Source organism: Phaethon aethereus (genome assembly GCF_964289735.1).
Source record: "Phaethon aethereus genome assembly, chromosome: 2".
In the NCBI taxonomy this organism is placed as follows: domain Eukaryota; kingdom Metazoa; phylum Chordata; class Aves; order Phaethontiformes; family Phaethontidae; genus Phaethon; species Phaethon aethereus.
This window is the reverse complement of record NC_138582.1, coordinates 107,902,866-107,923,878: the sequence shown is the minus strand read 5'-3', so window position 1 is coordinate 107,923,878 and position 21,013 is coordinate 107,902,866. Positions and strand designations below refer to the sequence as shown.

At 38.2% G+C, this 21,013-nt stretch overlaps 1 protein-coding gene across 1 annotated transcript in view; it reads left to right on the top strand.

The window, feature by feature from the left end:
• Positions 1-21,013, top strand: part of ADCY1 (adenylate cyclase 1) — a gene marked incomplete at its 3' end in the record, with an annotated part of 176,574 nt that overhangs the window by 128,613 nt on the left and 26,948 nt on the right. Inside the window, exons 8-11 of the mRNA XM_082015514.1 lie at positions 8,593-8,748; positions 12,474-12,668; positions 14,103-14,200; positions 19,206-19,290. Of these exons, the coding sequence (XP_081871640.1) occupies positions 8,593-8,748; positions 12,474-12,668; positions 14,103-14,200; positions 19,206-19,290 (534 nt within the window). The remainder of the gene's footprint in view (positions 1-8,592; positions 8,749-12,473; positions 12,669-14,102; positions 14,201-19,205; positions 19,291-21,013) is intronic.

Here is a 21,013-nt window from a genome sequence, read left to right as displayed (position 1 = left end):
GATAATTGTTCTGACTAATCGTGTTCTGACTTTCAAACTGTATGCTTAAAATTGAATTTATTTCTTTTAATATAGTGGCTCTGGCTTTCATGAGAATTCTTTGTTCTTTTATTGTCAGCACTGATATTAGTCAAAGCATCTTTGCCTCAGTGTTACAGCTGGCATAGCTGGCTCCCAGAACCATAGCAGAGGTAGTGAGCTTAGCTGGACTGTCTATTTCACTTTTGTGGTTGCTCTAGAAAGTATAATTCCCCTGCAGTATAACACCTCCTAAAGTTTGGACACAATCTTGGTGATAACTGCATGGTTTTGTATTTGGGCTTCTTTGTATTTTTGCTGCAATTTACTCTCTGATGGCACCTCTCTAGTTTTGAAAAGGATCATTAATTTCACCATCTGAGATGACAGCCCAGCACAGACGATTAAGCAAAATTCCTAAGGTACTTTACAGATAGCCAAGCAGTGATCAGAAGTGATCAAGTCTTTGTGAGAGGAAAGACTTCTCAGAATGTGTTAGTTTTCACATTTACAAAAATGAGCCTGCCATCACTGTTACTCATTGCCACCTTAAGAGAACCTGCTTCACTGAGTAACTTTGCTGGCTCCAGAACTAAGGCAAAGACAAATAATGTTATAGACCATTAACAGGAAGCAATAGAGCTGTGTCCAGGAAAGGGAGTCATAAAAACTATAAAAATCATAGGGAAACACTATAGATACAGCTTATGATTCCTGTATATTCATAAGTGTTTCATGGATTTTACAGCATACCTCAAATATAAACAATAATACTCTTCCAATAGGTTGCTAACCACCATCTGCAAAATTTCTACTAATGTACTAGTGAGTTATTCACCAACTAACTGTGTATTCAAAGATATGAGTTATCTTTTTTTTTTGTGGCAAGGTAAATCACATGGTATCTGCAGCTAATATTTGAATAGCACACAGTGATGGACATTAATGAAAAGTCCGTGAAAGTGAGTGCCACATCTGTTAACCCTTTTTGAAACTAGCTCTTTCTCTGAAAAGGCCAACATTTCTCATTCCTACCTTACCATATACATAGAAGGCCATGCTAGGCAGTCTCAGAAGATGTTTTCTGTAGCTTGGACAGCACTGCTCTATTATCTGGAGTCTCTAAGTAACGCTATGACCATCCCGAAAATCACAGGAGAAAGGTCTTTTTTTCTAATCCTTGTTTAGTTATCCAGCCAGAAGGAAGCGGATGCTGGTTAGAGGTATGGCTCTCTGTCTCCTGCCTAGTTTGCTGTGTTGAATCATGCCGTAAACATTCCAACACAGGCAGCTAAAATTTCAGTTTTACTGTTGTCCAAAAAATAGCTATACCCAAACCAAAATGCTAGCACTCTATTTGAAAAGTAAAAGCAATAGTTGAGGAAGAGGAGAGCACTTTTGTCAGTCTTATGATTTCAGGAAAACTCAGTTGAAAGCCTGAAGGTTCAAGAACCCTCTCAATAAAAATACACAGCTCAGGAGCATCTATTTAAAACATAAAAACTCCTGCAAATGTCAGAAAAATCTAGAGCAATTATCTACACCACACACCTGTGACATAATTTATTGTGAACTGCAGATGGATTTTAAAGCTCAAAGGTTGATTGGTTAATTTCTTTGACTTATTATCAAATAGGAAACCTGAGACTTGTTCTAACTTGCATGACAATAGTTGCAAGAAAAGTGGCAAAGACTGTCACATCACTTTCATATGTTGATGTTTAATCTAGCATGAGCAGATGTGATTTTAAACTTCCTTCATTGCAGTGCTGTCACCAAGCACTAACAGGAAAATAAATTTTCTATGGCTCTGCTGCTCGAAAAGGCAGCGTTTTTTTGACTTGGAGTACAACATTCTTCCCTACTGTTGAGCAGAGCTTTGTTGCATGAAACAGATGATCTGCCTTCTATGTTAAAATAAATTAGAGACTCCATATCTTTCCACCAACAACCAATGTTTTTTTTCTGTTTATGTCTTTCCTGTGGCTGATTTGATACTCTTTTTTTTTTTCCCCAGTGTGGAATGAACTTTATGCAATACAGCACAGAGAAAAATAACATAGATTCATGATGGCTTTTTTGCTTTGTATAGATGAAATGCATAGTAACTACATGTGCTTGCCTTTTAACTTTATTGGTGAATCACTTTTACGTGTGAATGATTGTTAGCAACTCGCATGTTTCAAAAGTATAACCATTCATATACACTCTTGAGATGCTTTCTATCATGTCTCAATACTTTCATCTAACTTTTTAAAGTGAAGCAAATTTGGTGTATATAATCCATGTATTACTAGGATTTTTGATAGCAGGTAGTTGGATTTTGTCTAACCTGATTAAAAGATGTCATCTTGGCATCATCATGTGAACAATAACAAAAGAAAAAGAAGGCTACAGAAGGAAAAAAGTAAACTGAGTGAAACAATAGGTCTAGAATTACTGCACTTAATTCTTTTTAATTTATTATTTCCATTCAAATTGAAGTTCCATCTATATTTGTAGGAAATTTCCTTCTGTGCAAAGTTAATTTTATTTAGTCACTCTGGTCTATGTGAACATGCCATACTATTCTCAGATTCTCCTTTTTTTTCCAAACGTGTAAAATTTGTGTTTTCCACAGAGCACTTATGGCCCAATATATCCATCCATACAGCTAGCAACTGGATGGTTGGATATTTTGGATTTTTTTGCATCTGACTCTTCTAAACATACCCAGTCCACTTTGTCTCAAGAAAGTTTTCATGGTCATTGTAAGTTGTCAGCTTTCTGGACTAATTCATTCTGAGGATATTTTTACTTAAGTGACCACATGCTTACCAGCCCTTATGGAGTGCTAGAGCTCTGACTCTTAAACTCTAAGTAGTAACAGAAGAAGAAGAGAGCTTTACAGTTAATGCAGGGCATGTGAAATTTTTTCCAACTACTCAAACTGTCTCCTTTGCTAGCATACAGCAAACAAAAATATGTTTGACAAAATTGTTCTAATTTTAAATTCCCCAAGTTACTCATCTGAGTCCATAGCCGGGCACACACGGATTATTTCTGTTTTCAGATTGATGACTACCTGCAGTTACCACTGCTGCTATGCCTAGGAGAGTCCAGGGTGGTCTTTGCTCTCAGTGGCTGACAACTCCTACTGAGGAGGAACTTAACTAGAGATATGAATGCATAACTTGGGCATTTCAGGTTTTAACACCTCAGATATACCTTAGCAGATCTGATTTAATGGGTAGATATACCGCCTTTTGATGGAGGGTCTAGCTTGTATCTGGACAGGGACTTCTCTGTGCCTGAGACTTTGCATTGCACAAGTTGTTGGAATATATGCACCCTGACATGGGGAGTAGACTGCTTTGTGTTACCAGCCAGCAAACACAGACAGAGGAATGATGCTTGTGTTGCAGTGTGTTGTTCTAAATCTTCAGGATTGTTTCTGCAGTTGCTGTGAAGCTGCTAGTTCATCATTGTGATTGTGACAGCCCACAGCTTGTGCTGTCAGTGGTGGTGGAATTAGTTATGCACTCTAACATCATTCTCCTCCCTTTCTTCCTCCAGTAATGTGGAATATGTAGAAGGGAGAAACATAGGGCACTGGTATAAGGTTTTGTCTGTTATTGATCTCCTAGAGATTGTTTTATTTTTCACAGCTGATAAAAGCTTTTTCTACATCTGCATCAAGAAAGTGGCCACACCATTCAGAATGTTAAGAATTTGCCTTATAAAAACTTATAATTTACTAGTAAAAATCACTAATATACTTTTGTGATCGACAGTTGAGGTGCAATAAGCAAAATGTGTCATAAGGGCAGTAGAAAAGGATGGAAAAGCAAATGTCTGATGATTTTAACTCTAAAAACTAAAAACGAAATAAGATTTGTTCACCTATCTCAGGACAAAATCACTTGTAGATAGTAATGGAACAACCACTACTACCAAGAGGCATGGTCCTGCCTGCCTGAAGATAGAGAGCACAGACTGACATAGTGCTACAGCATTTATGGTTTCTGTAAATGTTTTTTGAATGTCATTAGTATCTTCTTTCCCATGCCATTTTAAGCACTGTGGTTGAATAATGAAGAGAACAACAGTCTGCTGCTGTTTCTGAGAATCCCAGATAAGCATCAGTGAATCCCTTACCAGACAATTACTTGCAATTCAAACACTAGGGTGTTTTCCCAGAATTTTAATCAGCGCTTGCTTGTTTTCTGCATACTTAAAGACGCTCACAAAGCTGTAGATAATCTGGCTGCTCTTAACCTTATTTGCCAGTTGTGTTGCAGCAAACAACCAACCTTTCCTAAAATTATGAAGCGAATGAACAGTGAACAGAATAAAAGATGATCCCAAGGGTCAAAAAGAATGCTGCAGTCCATCTTTCCTGTAAGGCCGGCCTGGAGCAAGTTCAGAGAAAAGGCAGAGTGAAAGACACTGGGGTTGGATTTTTTGTTTTGGTTTGTTTTTAAAGTCTGTTTTAACAGACTGTACTGCATTTCTTGCCTTTATCAGAAGCTTACAGAAGACAGGGAAATTACTTAAATATTCCACTCAGAAGTTCAATGTGTCAAAAGTGTTATTCTGCTGTAAAATTAACATAAAAGAGGGACGTGATTTGTGAGATGAAAGTGGAGAGAATTCCTTTGTTTGTATTTTTGATATTGTGTATATATAATAGTAGAAAGGAAAATCGTCAGTCCCAGTGCAGAATCTATATGTCCTGTAACCACTACATTCTAAAAAAAAAGAAAAGAAAAAACTATATATAAAATTACATTATCTGAGAACTGTCAGTTTGCACTGCTTGTGTGTATTGCAATGTTGTTTCAGTGGTGAGTTCTTGGAAAGCCGTGAAGAACAGTAGCTACATGTGTTCCACGTATTTTCATAGCATCACATGGTAGCTGAATTTGGAAGGGGCCTTTGGAGGTCATGCGGTCAACCTCGCTCCTCAAAGCAGGGCCAGCTTCACAGTTAGATTCACTTTTGAAATTGCAGGTTGCTCTGGGTAACTCATCTGAGTGAGTGCTGAATGTTTCCCTGGCTGGAGATATGGCAGCCTGCTCCAGTGAGTGATCATCCTCATGGTTTAAACTTCTGTTCTTTGTATCAAATAGGAATTTCCCTTGGTCCAGCCTATGTTGATTGCCTCTTGCCTTTTTTCTGAGCATTCTTGGGATGAGTCTGGCTCTCTCTTCTCTCTAATTACTACTTAGGTGGCTGAAGACAGGAATTAGATGCCTCCTTAGCCTTCTCTTCTTCCAGCTAAATGAACTGAACTCTCTCAGGTTCTTCTCATATGTTGTATGCTTTAGAACCCAAATCGTTTTTGTGAGCCTTTGCTGAACTCACTCCTGTTTGTCATTGTTTTTCTTGTACTGGGGAGCCCAGAAGTAGACACACTACTCCATTTTTTTTTTCAGTGACCTGAGTGGAAAAACTTCTATTTGACTCCAAGGCAGCTGGAAAACTCCCCCATAATTCCAACATGCAAAGCGTATACACTATTGATATATTATCTGTCAGTAAGATTTATAAGTGAAAAGAGCAGTTAACGGTATGAGCTAAAAATATTCCACCTACTTCTTTGAAGTTATAATCAGGAAATGGCATGGAAGTATGTTTGAGAAAAAGTCATGTTGGTGGCAGGGCCACACTGCCTCAGCCAAACTGTACCATGCCAAGTTTTCAAGTTGCAGGTTGTTCTCAGAGATGCATCTATTATGAGAAGTTTGCATCAAGGAAAGTCTAAATTCTTCTCTTTTCACAGGACTTCAGTTCCTTGTAGGATGATATAGTCATGGCCATGTGCTCACCTTTCTAAGTCATGCCCTCTTGAATCTTTTGCTAGTAAGATGTGCAATCTTCCTGCAGCATGAGAATATGATAGTTTTTCTTACAAACGTGTTTTCTTTATTTGCTTGTCAGATTTTTTCCTTGTATTTTGAACAGGTAATAAATTAAGTGCTTAGAGTTATAAAAATGCAGCGTAAAACAATATCTTTGAGGTCAATAGAATCAGCTTTTGTTGATTGAGTTCCAATTTAGCTTCTCAGTGATGGGCTGTCTAAAATTTCTACTTTAATAATGCACACATCTGATACCTCCTCTGTTCTTTGGGCTATAGTTCAAAATGACCGATTGATTTATGAAAAAGCATGTGCTATGGAATGAAAGTAGATCTTCACTGAACAAACTGTCACTCCATAACCTTGAAAATGCAGAACAAGTTTTTCTGGATTGGCACAAAAAATGGGAAGGAACCCCTTCATAGGTTTCAAAGGAAGATGTGAATGTGAGCTAGTGGGCAGGCCAGCTGAGTTCATGTGTACCATTATCCAGGGTTCCAGCTGAAGTCAGTTTGCTGACCTTTTTATGGTCAGCATAAAAAACCTATTCTATGCCACCCTTGCACCTTTACTGTGGCATATCCATAAGGAAGGCTGTCAGGCAGCTTTTGTAGCTCTCTGTACTTATTTAGGAGCATCTTTTCCAGCCAATCAGATAGAGACATAAAACGAAAGTTGTTGACCTAGTTAAATGCAATGTCCACAGTGAAAGGTTTGAGCAAAGAAAGAGCTAATGATCTCTTGAGATATGGTCCACCTGTAAATTTCTGTGTATTCTCTTTTTATCTCCATCTTAAAAAAGTGAAGCGAAGTGCAAAACTGGAGGGAGTTTCAAGAAAATTGTTCATTTTTGTTATATCAAAATATTGATAGGGAGACTGAGTAAAATATATAGTACTTCTAGAGAAATTATGGCTAAATTAGCAAATTCTGTCAGTGGAGTACCTGTCCAAAAAGCAAGTTTTAGCTGTTGGGAATGGTAGCTCAAAAGCTGATTGTATCTGTCATACTCAAACCTAATGACTATCTACTTGGTATCCTTAGGAACACCTAAAAGATGATTAGTATGTGAATATCCTTGTACAGTATCTTCTATGCGATTATTGCAATACAGTTGTAAGTCTTCTGCCAGAAAGCCCTCAAAAGAAAGGGTTCATATTGGGAACCTCTTCATGGAGACTTTTGCTAAATTGTCACTTATACAAGTGATTATACACTAGATACACTAGTGTCCTTTTAGATTCCAGCTGATGACCATGCAGTACAGTGCTGGTGATGCTAGCTGGCTTCAGCTAGCATCAGCCTTTCAGTACACAGTAAAACACATGTGCATACCTAGGCACCTTTCCACATTTGAAAGATGACACGTGTTTATAACAAAGCCATTTGCTAATAAAAAATGTGCAACTGTTTATATACAAGTCGTTTGTGTGTTTCATAACCACAGGTTAACTGACTAAACAGAGTATTGGTAGATCAATAGCATATATCCTTGATTCTCCAGAAAATGTAAGTGCATAGCTGTATGCATTAAACAGCATAGCAAACCAATACCTGACATGCCATTCAGAATATAAGCAATGTCATTTACCCTGTCCCTATAAATTTAGATATCCATAAAACACGCATTAAGTAAATGCTTCCAGTTTACTTCCTTCTTCATTCCTTGATTATTGAAGTAATAATGTAAACTGCTCTAGAAAATCATAGTATTTTGAAGGTTAGACAGAAAATCCTCAGTCCCATTTGTGGGTTTTAGAGCATTTGAAAAAAGGTTTTGGAGTGTGATTTGCTCTGTCTTTTGTACCTAGGAACAGTAGGGACGAAATCCTCTGTGCTTCTTTATTTTGCTGTTCCAGAAAAGATTAAATTTACAAGTTTAAATTCTGATACTGTGGTGGCATGGGGTCCTTCCACATTTCTCATGAACACTGCTTTACACATTCCACATGCCAGAAGCATGAATAAGATTGGTATAAATACTGAGGGTAGAATAAAGGATCACTTTTATTCTGATCTGTGAAAGCATCTTAACATGTGCTAGGGGTTTACTAAAGTCAGTAAGAGTTAAATATATGCTTAAGAATTAACCAAGAAAATATTTGTCCTTGCTGAACTGGGAGCCCTGAGGTAAAAGGAATAGATTATACCTAACCCTTTGAGAATATTTCTCTGTGGTGTAATACTTCTTGCTTTGAAGAAATAAGATGTAAGATATAACCTCAGTGTCTCACAACCTCCTTTTAGGGCATGTATATAAGTGTATCTTTAAAGCAAAAGCTATCCTCTTCTGATTTTAATGGGCTTACCAATGGCTTATGTAATAAAATGAGGAAATAAGAAAAGACTGAAATTGTATTTTTTAACATCAATTAATAAAAATGCTCATTTCCTCCTTATTTTTTCCTGTGTTTTTCCAGAATTTATTTTAAGGTTAAAGAAATACAAATATTGCCTCTTTTATGAGTTTTTCATTAATACACTTTTCTTATAGTCTACATTTCTATGTAGAAAACAGTTCCCAAAATGTTAAGTACATGTTTAAATACTGTCTGTTCAACAGATTCTTTATATCTCATGTTAAAAAAAAGATGAAGTAATCTTCATCTGCAAATATACATTTAACAAAATATATTGCTTCTTGATTAAAATATTGCTTTGTTCTGACCACTAAATCATGTAAATGGGAATGTAACGACACAGTTATAAATATTATTTTTCTAACCAACAGATATTTCCTGGACTGATTCTCTCAGACATTAAGCCTGCCAAAAGAATGAAGTTCAAGACAGTCTGTTACCTGCTTGTTCAGCTCATGCACTGTCGTAAGATGTTCAAAGCAGAGATCCCTTTCTCCAATGTCATGACGTGTGAGGATGATGATAAGGTAATCCATGTGGGCTCCTTGGGCATTAGTTCCAAGGCCACATCAAGCAGACCTGCTCTGAGAACATATGGGGTAACCTTGACCAACTGATAGAGGAGTTTCTGTTTTTCTTGCTGGAGCTAGATCTAATGCCCACAGCCTTCTCATAGTAAAAACAAAACTTAATTATAACAGGCCTCAAATTTGGAGCTCCTCTTGAGCAAGCCAGCACAGGTGGCCTGTGTGGCTTCTATCAAGGGCTTCATTCACAGAAGTTAGAGTTTCTGAGGCTTCTTCTGCAATAACCAAGAGCTGTTCTTTTGCATCATGAGTCCATCACAGTCTGAAGCTGATGGCCGCAAATACAAAATAACAGAATAATTTTGTATCTCTAGATGGTTCTCTAAAAAATGAAAGACAACTGATTAACCAAAAAACCTCTTAGTCTCTAATACAAATCCTAAATGCAAAAGTACCTAATACAAATATGAATACCACTTTCTTGAATGGCTTGTAATGCCATAACTCAAAATTGCTTTACATACTGCTAGCCCAGTTTACCTTCTTTTCTGTGTGTGGATCTATCGAGAAATTTATGGAGAAAAAACTTTTGAAGCTCATTCCATTTTCTTTGCCAGCAGGTGGCAATATTACATAGGTCACTCCACCAGTGCTCCAAAGCAGGGCATGTGTTCATTTGAATCAGTAATTCATCTTGACTGATTGCTCCACCTTTTTTTTTTTTTTAATAATATACATTTACTGAAGATTCAGTCTAAATCTTAGTTTCAGAAAGTATTCTAACTTTCATATTTTTGATTTTACATGTGCTTGTGTTTCTTCTGTGGGAAAAGGGGAGAAGGGTCCATTAGTTCCTTTAAAACACAGTTTCAGTGAAGACTATCAGAAACGCCAGATTTTATTTCGAAATTGGCTATGTACAAGGCTTTCCAATTCTAAATTAGTACGGTTCCTTGAGTATTTAAAAAAAGTAACTTACACGTTCTTTGAAGCATATGTAATACTTTAAAATGTGTCTTGTGTATATATATGTATAAATATGGTAGTATATGCAGAAAATCCTGTTATGGGTTTGCTAGGAGTCTGATGAAAATTTTCTCATGTCAGAACATTTGCAGTGAAGTTCTACAATGCTATCTTTAACTGAATCAATTGTTCTGAGCTTTTTTACCTAATATGTAACACTTATCATGGAGCATGGTATATGATTTTAATATATATACATGATGTTGCAATGCAGGGTTTCTTTAGAGATACCAGTCCTCAAATCATGTAAAACAAGCTACAGCTGTAAAGGCTTTGAAGCCAGCACATTACTGTAGCATGTGTTTCTTTATTTAATTTCTGAAAAAAATAAATACTAGATCTTGACCACACATAAGACATAGTGTAAGTCTACTGTGTGAAATAATAATAGAGATAAAAGTATGAAATCTAGTGAAAATAATTTTATGTAAGAAACAGCTATTTTGATTTAGCACAATATCTTTAACTCTATTTCAAAATGGCAGAATAGATAATATAATTTATTCCATATATCAGAATAACTCCCATCATCTACCCTTATTCCAGATTTTAAAGCAAAGGAGCATTTTCTTTTTTTTTTTAATGTTGTTTTGTTCACCCCTATTATGATGCTATAGGCTTAAATTTGGATTATAAAAAATCCCCAAAGATGTACTTTCTGCTGCACTTTAAGCAAACATATGTCAACTAATTGTTGTTTATCTTTAGGATGACCAGAATTGTATATTCCTGAAAGCACTCAGTTCCCCTACAAATTTGTGGGGCAAATGTCTTCTGCAAGAGAACAACTTTATCTCTGTTTAAAAACATTTAGAATAGTTGTTTGGCTGGCAATTTAAGATTTCTACTATGGCTAACAGAACCCAGAAGTTCGGACTTGAAAGCTGTAATCCATGTATGTCCACAAGATTATTTTTCATGTTGAAACAATTAGTTCTTATACGAGAGACAACTTAACAAGTAATGGAATCTGATAGTTTGAAGAAAAAAATGTTTCAAGTAGCCTCATAATTGTTTAATGCTGGTATAACCTGCTCTCTACATATAAATCCAGCAAAATGGGACTTGGAAAGTTATTCTATCTTTGCTAAGGTCCATTCTTCTTTACAATCAGAAAACTAAAGTATAAGTCAGCAGTTAACCCCTCCCACTGTTCATAAGTATTTAGGTGTACATATAACATAAGCTACAAGTAATATACATATAAGCTATGTAAGCTAATGAACTGCTGTGGTCCACTGTTTCTTTACTGATGAGGATCTCATGAGAACTACTTCTTGTGGAATAAGACAGGAAACTGTCATTCTGCAGAATTACTTAAATAGCAGTCACCACCTCTTTTTACCATCTGGTTTAAAAGGATATTTTGTAGTATAACCTTTAAAGAGTGGGCTATTAAGTAGTGACTGCTCTGAAGAGAGGAATTTTGTGTGCTTCTGTAACAGCTCACCAGACTCTATTGATTATAGCCTGAGCCGATGTTGTCCTTATCCCTGAGCAGACTTGTCATTTCATAATGTTTCAAATTTTCTTCCTGAATACTGCAGAATTTAGATAAAAATGTATTTCTTTAACTGTATAAAAATAGTACAACCTGCCTGAGCTTCATTGTCAAAACTCTTCTGGGAAGCAAGGCTTGACCCCTTTTGAGGTGAAAAGGATATGCAATTGATGTGTCTTTCTTCCTACTCAGTATGCTAACCATTAGGTGATTGTTTTTTCTTTTACAAGATTGGCCTACATATTTCTCATTCTGTGTTTAAAAAAATGCTGCATTCTACAAGAGTATTTTGTGAAGGCCCTGATCCTTTCAGTGTTCTGCGGCATGGGCAGTCATACTAGTGCAGATCTAGCCACAAACATTTAGATTACTATGCCCTCCACAGAGGTTTTCACCAGTGTGTCTAAGATGTTGCTCACCATCTTCTGATTGCTCTCTGTGAAAAGTGAGACAGATTGTCTGAAATCCCTTTTAGATATGCTCTGTGATAAATCCTTTGCACTGAAAAGGACTATGAATGATCATCTTGTCAGTTGTGCTATCTTAGCCATGGAGGAGTTAACCCCAGTGAAGCACAGGTTAGCTCTGATTATTTATTGGACTGCTCCATCTGGATCTGCAGGCATACCCAAGAGGTCTTAACAAGAGAGCCAGCTGGTGAGTTAAAGATAGGAACACCTGAGATTTCAGACCCTCTGAAGTCACATATAGTCATTGTGCAAGAGATTAAGAAAAATTACCTTTTCAAATTCCATAGTTACCCAGACAGTCTTGGACAGTAGGACTTCTCGTGTATCATGAAGAGCCTGGTTATCTTGTCTTCAAGATGTCCAGAATCCCTTCCATCAAGAAAAAAATTCTAATTATTTTTCTATATAAAATCACACTGGTTGGGATCAAACTGATTATTTCCTCAGTGGTGGAGGACTGTCAGGGCAATATGTGAAGAGAATTTCTGCAGATGAGAATTGAAATCCTGGAGTGCAGTGGGGGTTTTCTCATTGGTTTTAATGAGATCAGGGTTTCAGCTAAGGAGTTTTTAAAAGATGGCAGTCACACAGAGATAAGATCTCAGTCTTTTGTAGTTGCTTTGCTTAATTAATTCCTCCTCCTGGCTGTGAGCTTGAAATGATATGAACAGCAATGAAAAATTTCAGTGTTAATAAAATCTGTGCTTCTTTCTTCATCTGTGCTACAGAGGAGAGCATTAAGGACAGCCTCCGAAAAACTCAGGAATCGTTCCTCTTTTTCTACCAATGTTGTATACAACACTCCAGGAACTCGAGTAAACAGATACATCAGCCGTTTGATAGAGGCCCGGCAAACTGAGTCTGAGATGGCTGACTTGAACTTCATTACCCTGAAGTATAAGCAAATTGAGCGTGAAAATAAAGTAAGGGGTTTAAAAATTATTTTTACTGATTTCACTGACCATGAGCCAACTAACATTGTTTTTTTGTTTGTTTTAGACAATATTTAAATTCAGCTTGCTACCTTTAAATAATCATGTGCACTGTCTCTCAGATAAGAGAGAGACATTATCTCCACCTTCTATGGAAGACTCAGTGGATAAAGATCAGTATTTTTCTACTCATCAAGATTATCGCCCCTAAAGTTACACATCCTGTGTTTTGGCCTTCCTTTTGCTTCTCCAAACTGCCTGACCTGTGTCACCTGTTTGATGCTGTCTCATGGCAATGTGGCTGCCTACTGACACATCTGCTTTGGAGAAGCGTTAATGACAGGAGGGTGCTTCCCTCTGCATATGTAGCCTGATAAGTACCGATCCCATCGATCCTAGAAAATATTAAAAAAATCTTAAACCTCTGGGCAAGGTTGTGATCTTACACCAGTGTGAGTGTGCTGAAAGCAGTGGACATACTCCAGACTTATAAGCACTCATACAAGCTAACAAAGTAGAGCTGTTTGTTCCTACCTTGTATGGGTTTTGTTTGTAAACAGAGATTGTTTTAACTGAAAAAAAAAAAAGCCTTTGGTTTATGTATTTGAAAAAGTAGAAGTGATATGATATTGGATTAATTTGTCAGTAGCATTTATTTTTCCACTGTAAGTCACTTCGTAGTCTAAGATTTCATGTCACTGCTGTTTCAAGTCAGAAGGCTGCATTTTTTTAAGGTCTTGAGCATTAACTTTGATTTCAAGTTTCCACAGTGATTTATTATTTAATTGTAATTGTTTTCTTTCAAAATAAGAAAGTTTTTGGGTGTATACTAGATTGAAATTTGGATCTTTCTGAGAAAACATTTGTGCATTTCCAGCAGTGAAAAGTATTCTGTTGTAAGGACTGTGGCTTAGTAGAATCGGGGACAGTAGCTGCTCAAAACTGAGTCTGTGTCTCTCATTAGCAGCTGCCTCCAGCCCACACATTAGTGTCCTGCCCTGAGCAGCTGAGGTGAAAGGACTCCTTGAAGGCAGCACCAAGAGGGTTTTGGCCTTTTTTTGTGATGAATAAGTGGAGAGGAGGGAGTGCCACCTCCTTCTGGTTCAAAATGGCTGAAACCTTTTTGCTCCAAAAGATAAACTTATGTCTGAGCCTAATCCAGATTTGACTAGTTAAAGGGTAAAAATTAAACAGCTAGGCCAACAGGAGCAGCTGAAACAGAAGGCTGTCAAGGAAAACGTTGTGTTGACTTGCCTCATCTTTTTTGCATGTGTGAATTAAGCAATGATTATTTGTGTGTTTGCAAAATGGGTAGGGGCTAGTTTTATTTTAGGCTATAGTTTTTTCTTACTTAGAATGGACAAGTGTGGGTGGCTGGGTGCATATAAAATGCTCACTGCCTTCATTTCTTCCTTTCTTTAACAGTACCACCAGCTTCAGGATGAGTACTTCACCAGTGCTGTAGTTCTCTCACTAATTCTAGCTGCCTTATTTGGCCTTGTCTACCTTCTAATAATACCACAGTAAGTTTCTGTCTTTTGCCATTATAACTGTGGTGGGTTTGTCTTTGACTAGATTCCAGGTGCCCACAAAAGCCGCTCCATCACACCTCCTCCTCAGCTGGACAGGGGAGAGAAAATTTAATGAGAAGCTTGTGGGTTGAGATCATTCAGCAGTTATTGTCTTGGGAAAAACAGACTCAACTTGGGGAAATTAGTTTAATTTATTGCTAGTCAAAATCAGAATAGGATAATAAGAAATAAAACTAAATCTTAAAAGACCCTTTCCCCACCCTCTCCTTCTTCCCAGACTCAACTTTGCTCCCAATTTCTCTACCACCTCCCCCCAAGTAGCTCAGGGGGGACAGGGAATGAAGGTTGTGGTCAGTTCATCACACATTGTTGTTGTTCCCTTCCTCAAGGGAAGGACTTACACTCTTCCCCTGCTCCAGCGTGGGGTCCCTCCCACAGGAGACAGTTCTCCACGAACTTCTCCAATGCAAGTCCTTCCCACAGACTGCAGTTCTTCACGAACTGCTCCAGCCTGGGTCCCTTCCATGGGGTTCAGTCCTTCAGGAATAGACTGCTCCAGTGTGGGTCTCCCGCAGGGTCACAAGACCTGCCAGCAAACCTGCTCCTTTCTTCACAGGTCCACAGGTCCTGCCAGGAGCTTGCTCCAGCATGGGCCTCCCACAGGGTCACAGTCTCCTTCAGGCATCCACCTGCACCAGCGTGGGGTCCTCCATGAGCTGCAGGTGGATATCTGCTCTGCTGTGGACCTCCATGGGCTGCAGGGGGAAAGCCTGCTTCGCCATGGTCTTCCCCACGGGCTGCAGGGAATTCTCAGCTCCAGCACCTGGAGCACCTCCTCCCCCTCCTTTTCCACTGACCTTGGTGTCTGCAGAGTTGTTTTCACATTCTCAGTCCTCTCTCCAGCTGCAAATGCTGCGTGCCCTTTTTTTTTCCCCCCTTCTTAACTATGTTATCCCAGAGGTGCTACCACCGTCACTGATGGGCTCGGCCTTGGCCAATGGCAGGTCCGTCTTGGTGCCAGCTGGCACCGGCTCTATCAGACACAGGGGAACCTTCTAACAGTTCCCCACAGCAGCCACCCCTGCAACCCCTACTGCTACCAAAACCTTGCCGCACAAACCCAATACAATAATTCAAACTGGAACATCTCCAAGCATCCTTGAGAGGTCAAAACATTAACATCTCTGGAATGGGAATTAGCACCCAGGTCAGTGTCTTCCCAAACAGGACATTCTCTGTTGGTATACTTTCAGTCTAATTACCATCTCTTCCATTCGTCCAAAGGAGCAACGTTTTGTTATCTTATTTAAAAAAATTTCTTCTCGGTTCTCTCTCTCTCTTTTTTTTTTTTTTTTTTTTTTGGTGGAAGGATGCACTTAGAAGACAAAAACATTGAAATCTGCTAAACATATTTAAAGTATTTCTGCACTACAAACAAAGGTGTTACTGCAGCTTTTCTAAAGGTATTTGTGCTGACTTTGGACAAGGTACTTCAGGTATTGATAGCAACACAGACAAAACTATACAGAGCTTACTGGGAACTAAGTACTGAAGTATCCCTCCAGCTTTTCAACCCAAATTTATAACCTGCATTGAGGTTTTTTGGTATCAATGCTATCACTACACAAACTGCCTAGTGCATAGTTTGCCCATTCCCACATCAGTTGCAGTCAAACTTCAGCTGCACTAAAGTAAACAGAACCAAATACTCGTGATGCATTTGGGGGGTGTCTGATGCCTATTGTTGAGTGATATAGTTTAGTGATTACTTCAGATTTTTTCAATTCTATGTGAATGCTTACTAAATAAAAAAAAAATAAATAGACTTCATTTTGAAATCTGGGGGTTCTAATAAGCAGATATAATTGTGTTCAAGATATATAAATGATTAGTAATAAGCTTTTTCAGATGAGAATATCAAAACATTCAAAATAAGCTTCACTCACTTTTACTAATTATTAGGATTTCAATGGCTATACAACTGGCCACAGGATAACGATTTTGAAAATCCCATTTTAAATTCTGGTCTTTTCTATGCACAGATCCCCAGTCAGAATAATATTTACCCTGATATTTTATTATTTTTAATTGAAAGTTTGAGAAACACCTTTTTTACTTTAATAATAATAATAATAAATTAAATTTGTTATATAATACCTTTCATTTGACGAATTCAAAGTCACTTTCAAAAATCATCCAATTTCAAGACTAATGACCTCTGCTGACTAATTGGAGCATAGTTAAGACTCCTTCACCTACTTCTGAAGTAAAGCCCAGCTGCAGTACATGGCAATTTAGAACAATGAGAGACAAAGAGTATTAGTGTAATTGAAACTAGAATGAATTTCCAAGAATCATATGGTATGATAAGTTGGTAACCTTTCCAAAAAGTACTATCACTTAAAAAACAGCTGGACAGAGATTCAGTTTAAGCTCTGATCTGATAGACGCACAAGCTCCAGCAGAACATAACCACTGAAGGCCACGGAGATGGACTCGTTCATCACTGGGTTAGTTAAAAAAAAGCCACCCACTGAATGGTCTTAAGTCTTCTGGTATGTGTTGGTGGTGGCTTCATTCTTCTTGTGCTCTTCCTTTGCTGTGACACAAATGCACCCATGAGCTAAGACTAAAACTTTGGAAGTATTGGAAAATTTCCCCTCTCTGCAGAACTTGGAGCTATAATTTGCCCTTTAGGTTGCCAAAGTAGTTATAAGTATGACAAGAGAATGCAAAAGCCAAGATAAGTGTAATGTGTTACTATAACGGGAGAAGTGACAATAATGGTGTTTGACATGTATCACAATATTCCAAGGAAGAGGTTCAAAATCTAGAGAAAATAAAATGTTGTAAGAAAGCCAGTTGCTGCATAAATACACAGAAAGCAATGGGCTTGACATTCTCACAATTCCTATGATCATCTGAACAAAACAGCTTCTCAGCTAAAGACATATTTTTTATCACCAGCTGGACTTGGTGAAAGCAAGGCTATGTTCCTGTGAATGTAAGCTGTCCAATTAGGGAGGCACACATGCAGTATAGCCACTAAAACCCCTGATGTCTTATGCTGGGTTTATTTTTTTTAAAAATGTAGCCCTTTGCTACTGGTGCCAGCCCAAACCTCTGTCAGGGTCCCACTCAGCACTAGTTTCGGTTGTTGGCTCTTGCTGCCTGAAAAAATGCTGTTGCAGTCATGTCCCCTGCATTTTTTTCTAGCATTCTACCATCCTGAATACAAGCCAATTCTCTAAAAGCACAGGAGAACCTGCTGTCTATTAATACTTGTATTCAGAACCCACACTGACAGCATCTAGAATTACCTCCCCATTCTGGATACACATACTACACCACAGAATTTTCCCCATTTGCATATTGGTGGGAATTGTTAATTTTAATTTGAAATCAAAGCACATGAATTTGAAATCAAAACCAAATACTGAGAAACTCTACAGCAGCAGAACTGTACTCTTCTCTTCTACTGTTAGAAACCCTATATAAGCAATCTTTCCCAGTCATGGTCAAGCGCACAGATATATATATGCCTGCAGCCATGGCTCACATCTTCTGGACCAGCTGGGTTTTTCTCACAAGACTAGAAAAGAAGGTCTGAAGATCATGTTATACTGCTGTCATATGGCCCTAGTTCCATGGCTGGCTTGGGGCCAGGCTGTCCCTGAGCATAAATCAAAGCAGCAATGCTGGTGGATTAATTTTTGCCAGCTTGCTCACATCCATAAGGTACTGTTCCAACAACACAGGTTTTCCGTGTTATTGGAAACAGGAACACAGGGAATTACTTGGTCTGCACCCTGCTGTTCATGAAGAACAAGCCTATTCTGAAAGATCAGGAGAGGGAAGATTAAAAATTAAAAGAACTATTACAGCATCTTTGTGAAACCTAAGATTTTTCTAACCATTGAGGAAGACTCAAAAGGAGGGAGTTGCTGTGTTTCATTAGAAGAAGGTATCGCGATCTGATTTCATTTGACTTGATAAGTGACTGAGTTGACTGACCTCTGATTTCTGAATCTTTGAGAAGGAGAGATTTGAGGGAAAAGCATCTGGTAACTTACATAGCTGCCAAGGCCAAGTAATTGGGTTACCCACTCTACCTATAAGAGTCATCATGCTGAATATTCTGCATTAGCCTACAATTAGAAAATGTCTCTCCTGACACCATTCAACCATACAGTTGAATTTTTGAGGTGTTTTCATCTCCTTGCTGAGGTCAGAGTGGGCACCATATACAAGAGCATTTAACGATTTCTCATTCTTCAGAGCAGTGCGTTTCACTGTGAAATTTCCTCTGTGACCGTTAGTATTACAGCAAAGGTGAGGGGGAGATCCTTCACCATTCATCCAAAATACCATTTGTCCTGGTTTCAGCCAGGATAGAGCTGGTTTTCTTCACAGAAGCTAGTGTGAGGCTGTGTTTTGGATTTGGGATGAGAAACTGTTGATAATGTGCTGATGTTTTGGGTTGTTGCTAAGCAGTCAAGGACAGTCCACCTTCTTGTGCTGGCCTGCCAGCAAGAAGGCTGGGGGTGCACGGGAAGCTGGGAGGGGACACAGCCGGGACAGCTGACCCAGACTGGCCAAAGAGATATTCTCTACCATACGACGTCATGCCTAGTACAAAAACTGGAGTTGGCCGGGGGGTGGAAATCGCTGCTCGGGGACGGGCTGTCGATCACTGAGTGGTGAGCAATTGCTGTATTGGGCATCACTTGTTCTTGTACATTCCTTTGTTGGTATTATCATTGTTGTTTCCTTCGTTCTTTCTGTCCTATTAAACCGTGTTTATCTCAACCCACAAGTTTTTTTTCCTAATTCTCTCCCCCGTCCCACTGGGGGATGGGGAGTGAGTGAGCGGCTGCACGGTGCTTAGTTGCCAGCTGGGGCTAAACCACGACACCATTTCAGAAGGACCTCTGTGCTGTTCTCATCTGCTGCTACGGAGTTGTATTGCTTATATTCTATTGTGTTTTGATTCTAGGAGTACCATAGTTCTTGTTCTCCTGGTGTTCTGCATATGCTTCCTAGTGGCTTGTATTATGTACCTACATGTCACAAGAGTACAAGTAAGTGATTTAAGACTTTATGACTGTTCTTTCTTTTGGTGGCTATGCTTTGCTTGTCCTTTGGAATATGAAGCCATCAGCACATGCTTCACAGATTCATAGTCTGAAATCTATGTACTTTTCAAGTCATTGCTAAGTAATGCATTAGGCACTTCAAAAACGAAGATGATTCACTTGAAAGGAGACTTTACATGAGTAATCATTATAACAGTGTAGCATTCAGTGCCATCGATAGTATGCTTTTTGTCTTTTCTGCTATGTCTTCCCTGAACACCTACCACTAGCTACTGAATCATTCCAGTGTTCAGATAAACAGCTGCTTTAACCTGACTTTTTCTCCTTTCTGACTATGGAGCACACTAGTTTTCCCTTCCATTCTGACTGGTATCTGGGTGTAAAGTCCTGCCAACTTCCCCACTGTTTTCAAAACTTTTCTTGCCAAAGTAGCAGCTGTCTTGATGGTAAAGCACAATGTTTTGCACATGCAACCCTTGACCTTTTCAAAACCTTTAGTAACGATTAATTCTCCTGCATTACATGTTCACACAATAATGATACAGAAGGACATTTGGTTGTTGGAGAGAACTAGGTCTGCCAGATCAAAATAAACCAACTACAGACTAATTTTCTGATTAAAGAAATCTGTAGTGACTTAATCTAAGTTTAGTCTTTGTAGACAAATATCAGGAGAAAACACCTACACAGTTAATCAGCTTTGCTCATTAACACACACTAATTTTTAGGTAAGAAAAAGTGCCCTTTGGCAGGAGGCTGTAATTGTTTTCATGGAAACAAATAGTGTATTAGCAGAGTATCTGCTACAGAGCAGATCTTTATTTATAAACCTACACAATTACTTGGGACTAATTTTGATGATCTCTTTTGTTTCATAAAGGCACAGTAGTTTATCATCTGTTGTACTGTCTATGGATGGTAGAAACACAGATGAAGAAGTTTGTAGGAAATGGCTCTTCTTTATGCCATTTCCCTGGGGTTACTGCAAACTTAAGGTTTGTTCCAGCTGTTTTGGCAGTCAACAGAATTTTAATTTATACCAGATTCCTCTAGATATTCAGTACTTACAGGATGAAATCCAGCATTAGAAAAATAAAGAAATATGAAAACTCAGAATATCGCAGTTTGAAATTTTGTGGTGAAAATTTGTCTTATATAATAAATAAAAGATAATGAATATGCTATGTATAAGAAATATAGAATTGTAAACCAGTCATTCCCTTACGTTAATCAGTCTTCTGGCACTTACTTGCTGTTATACATTGGACAAGTGACTCAATTTCTACATGTTTTATCATCAAATAGCTCACTCATAAAACCACTATAATAATGTTTTACTGTACCAGTTACCTAGCACTTTGGGGATCTGACAGTACTTATTTAGTTAATAAAAATTCCACAAATAAAAGAAAACAAAGATAATTAAGCCCAAAATTCTATGCTATCATAAAAAAGCAGATGCAATCTTAGAATGACCAAAAAGTCAGATGTATAAGTCTTTCCAGTGTCAGTCAGAGTTTTTATTCAGACATGTCTCATACCTTACCTTTTAAAGGTTTATTTTCTCTGTTGACCCAATAGCCTATCATGTCAACATTCAGAACATATACGTATCACACACAAAAAACCACACGTCCGTGCAATGTGTGAGGACACATTGTCTTTGAACCTGCATTTTGCTTTGTCGTTTTTAACCATGAAGCATTAT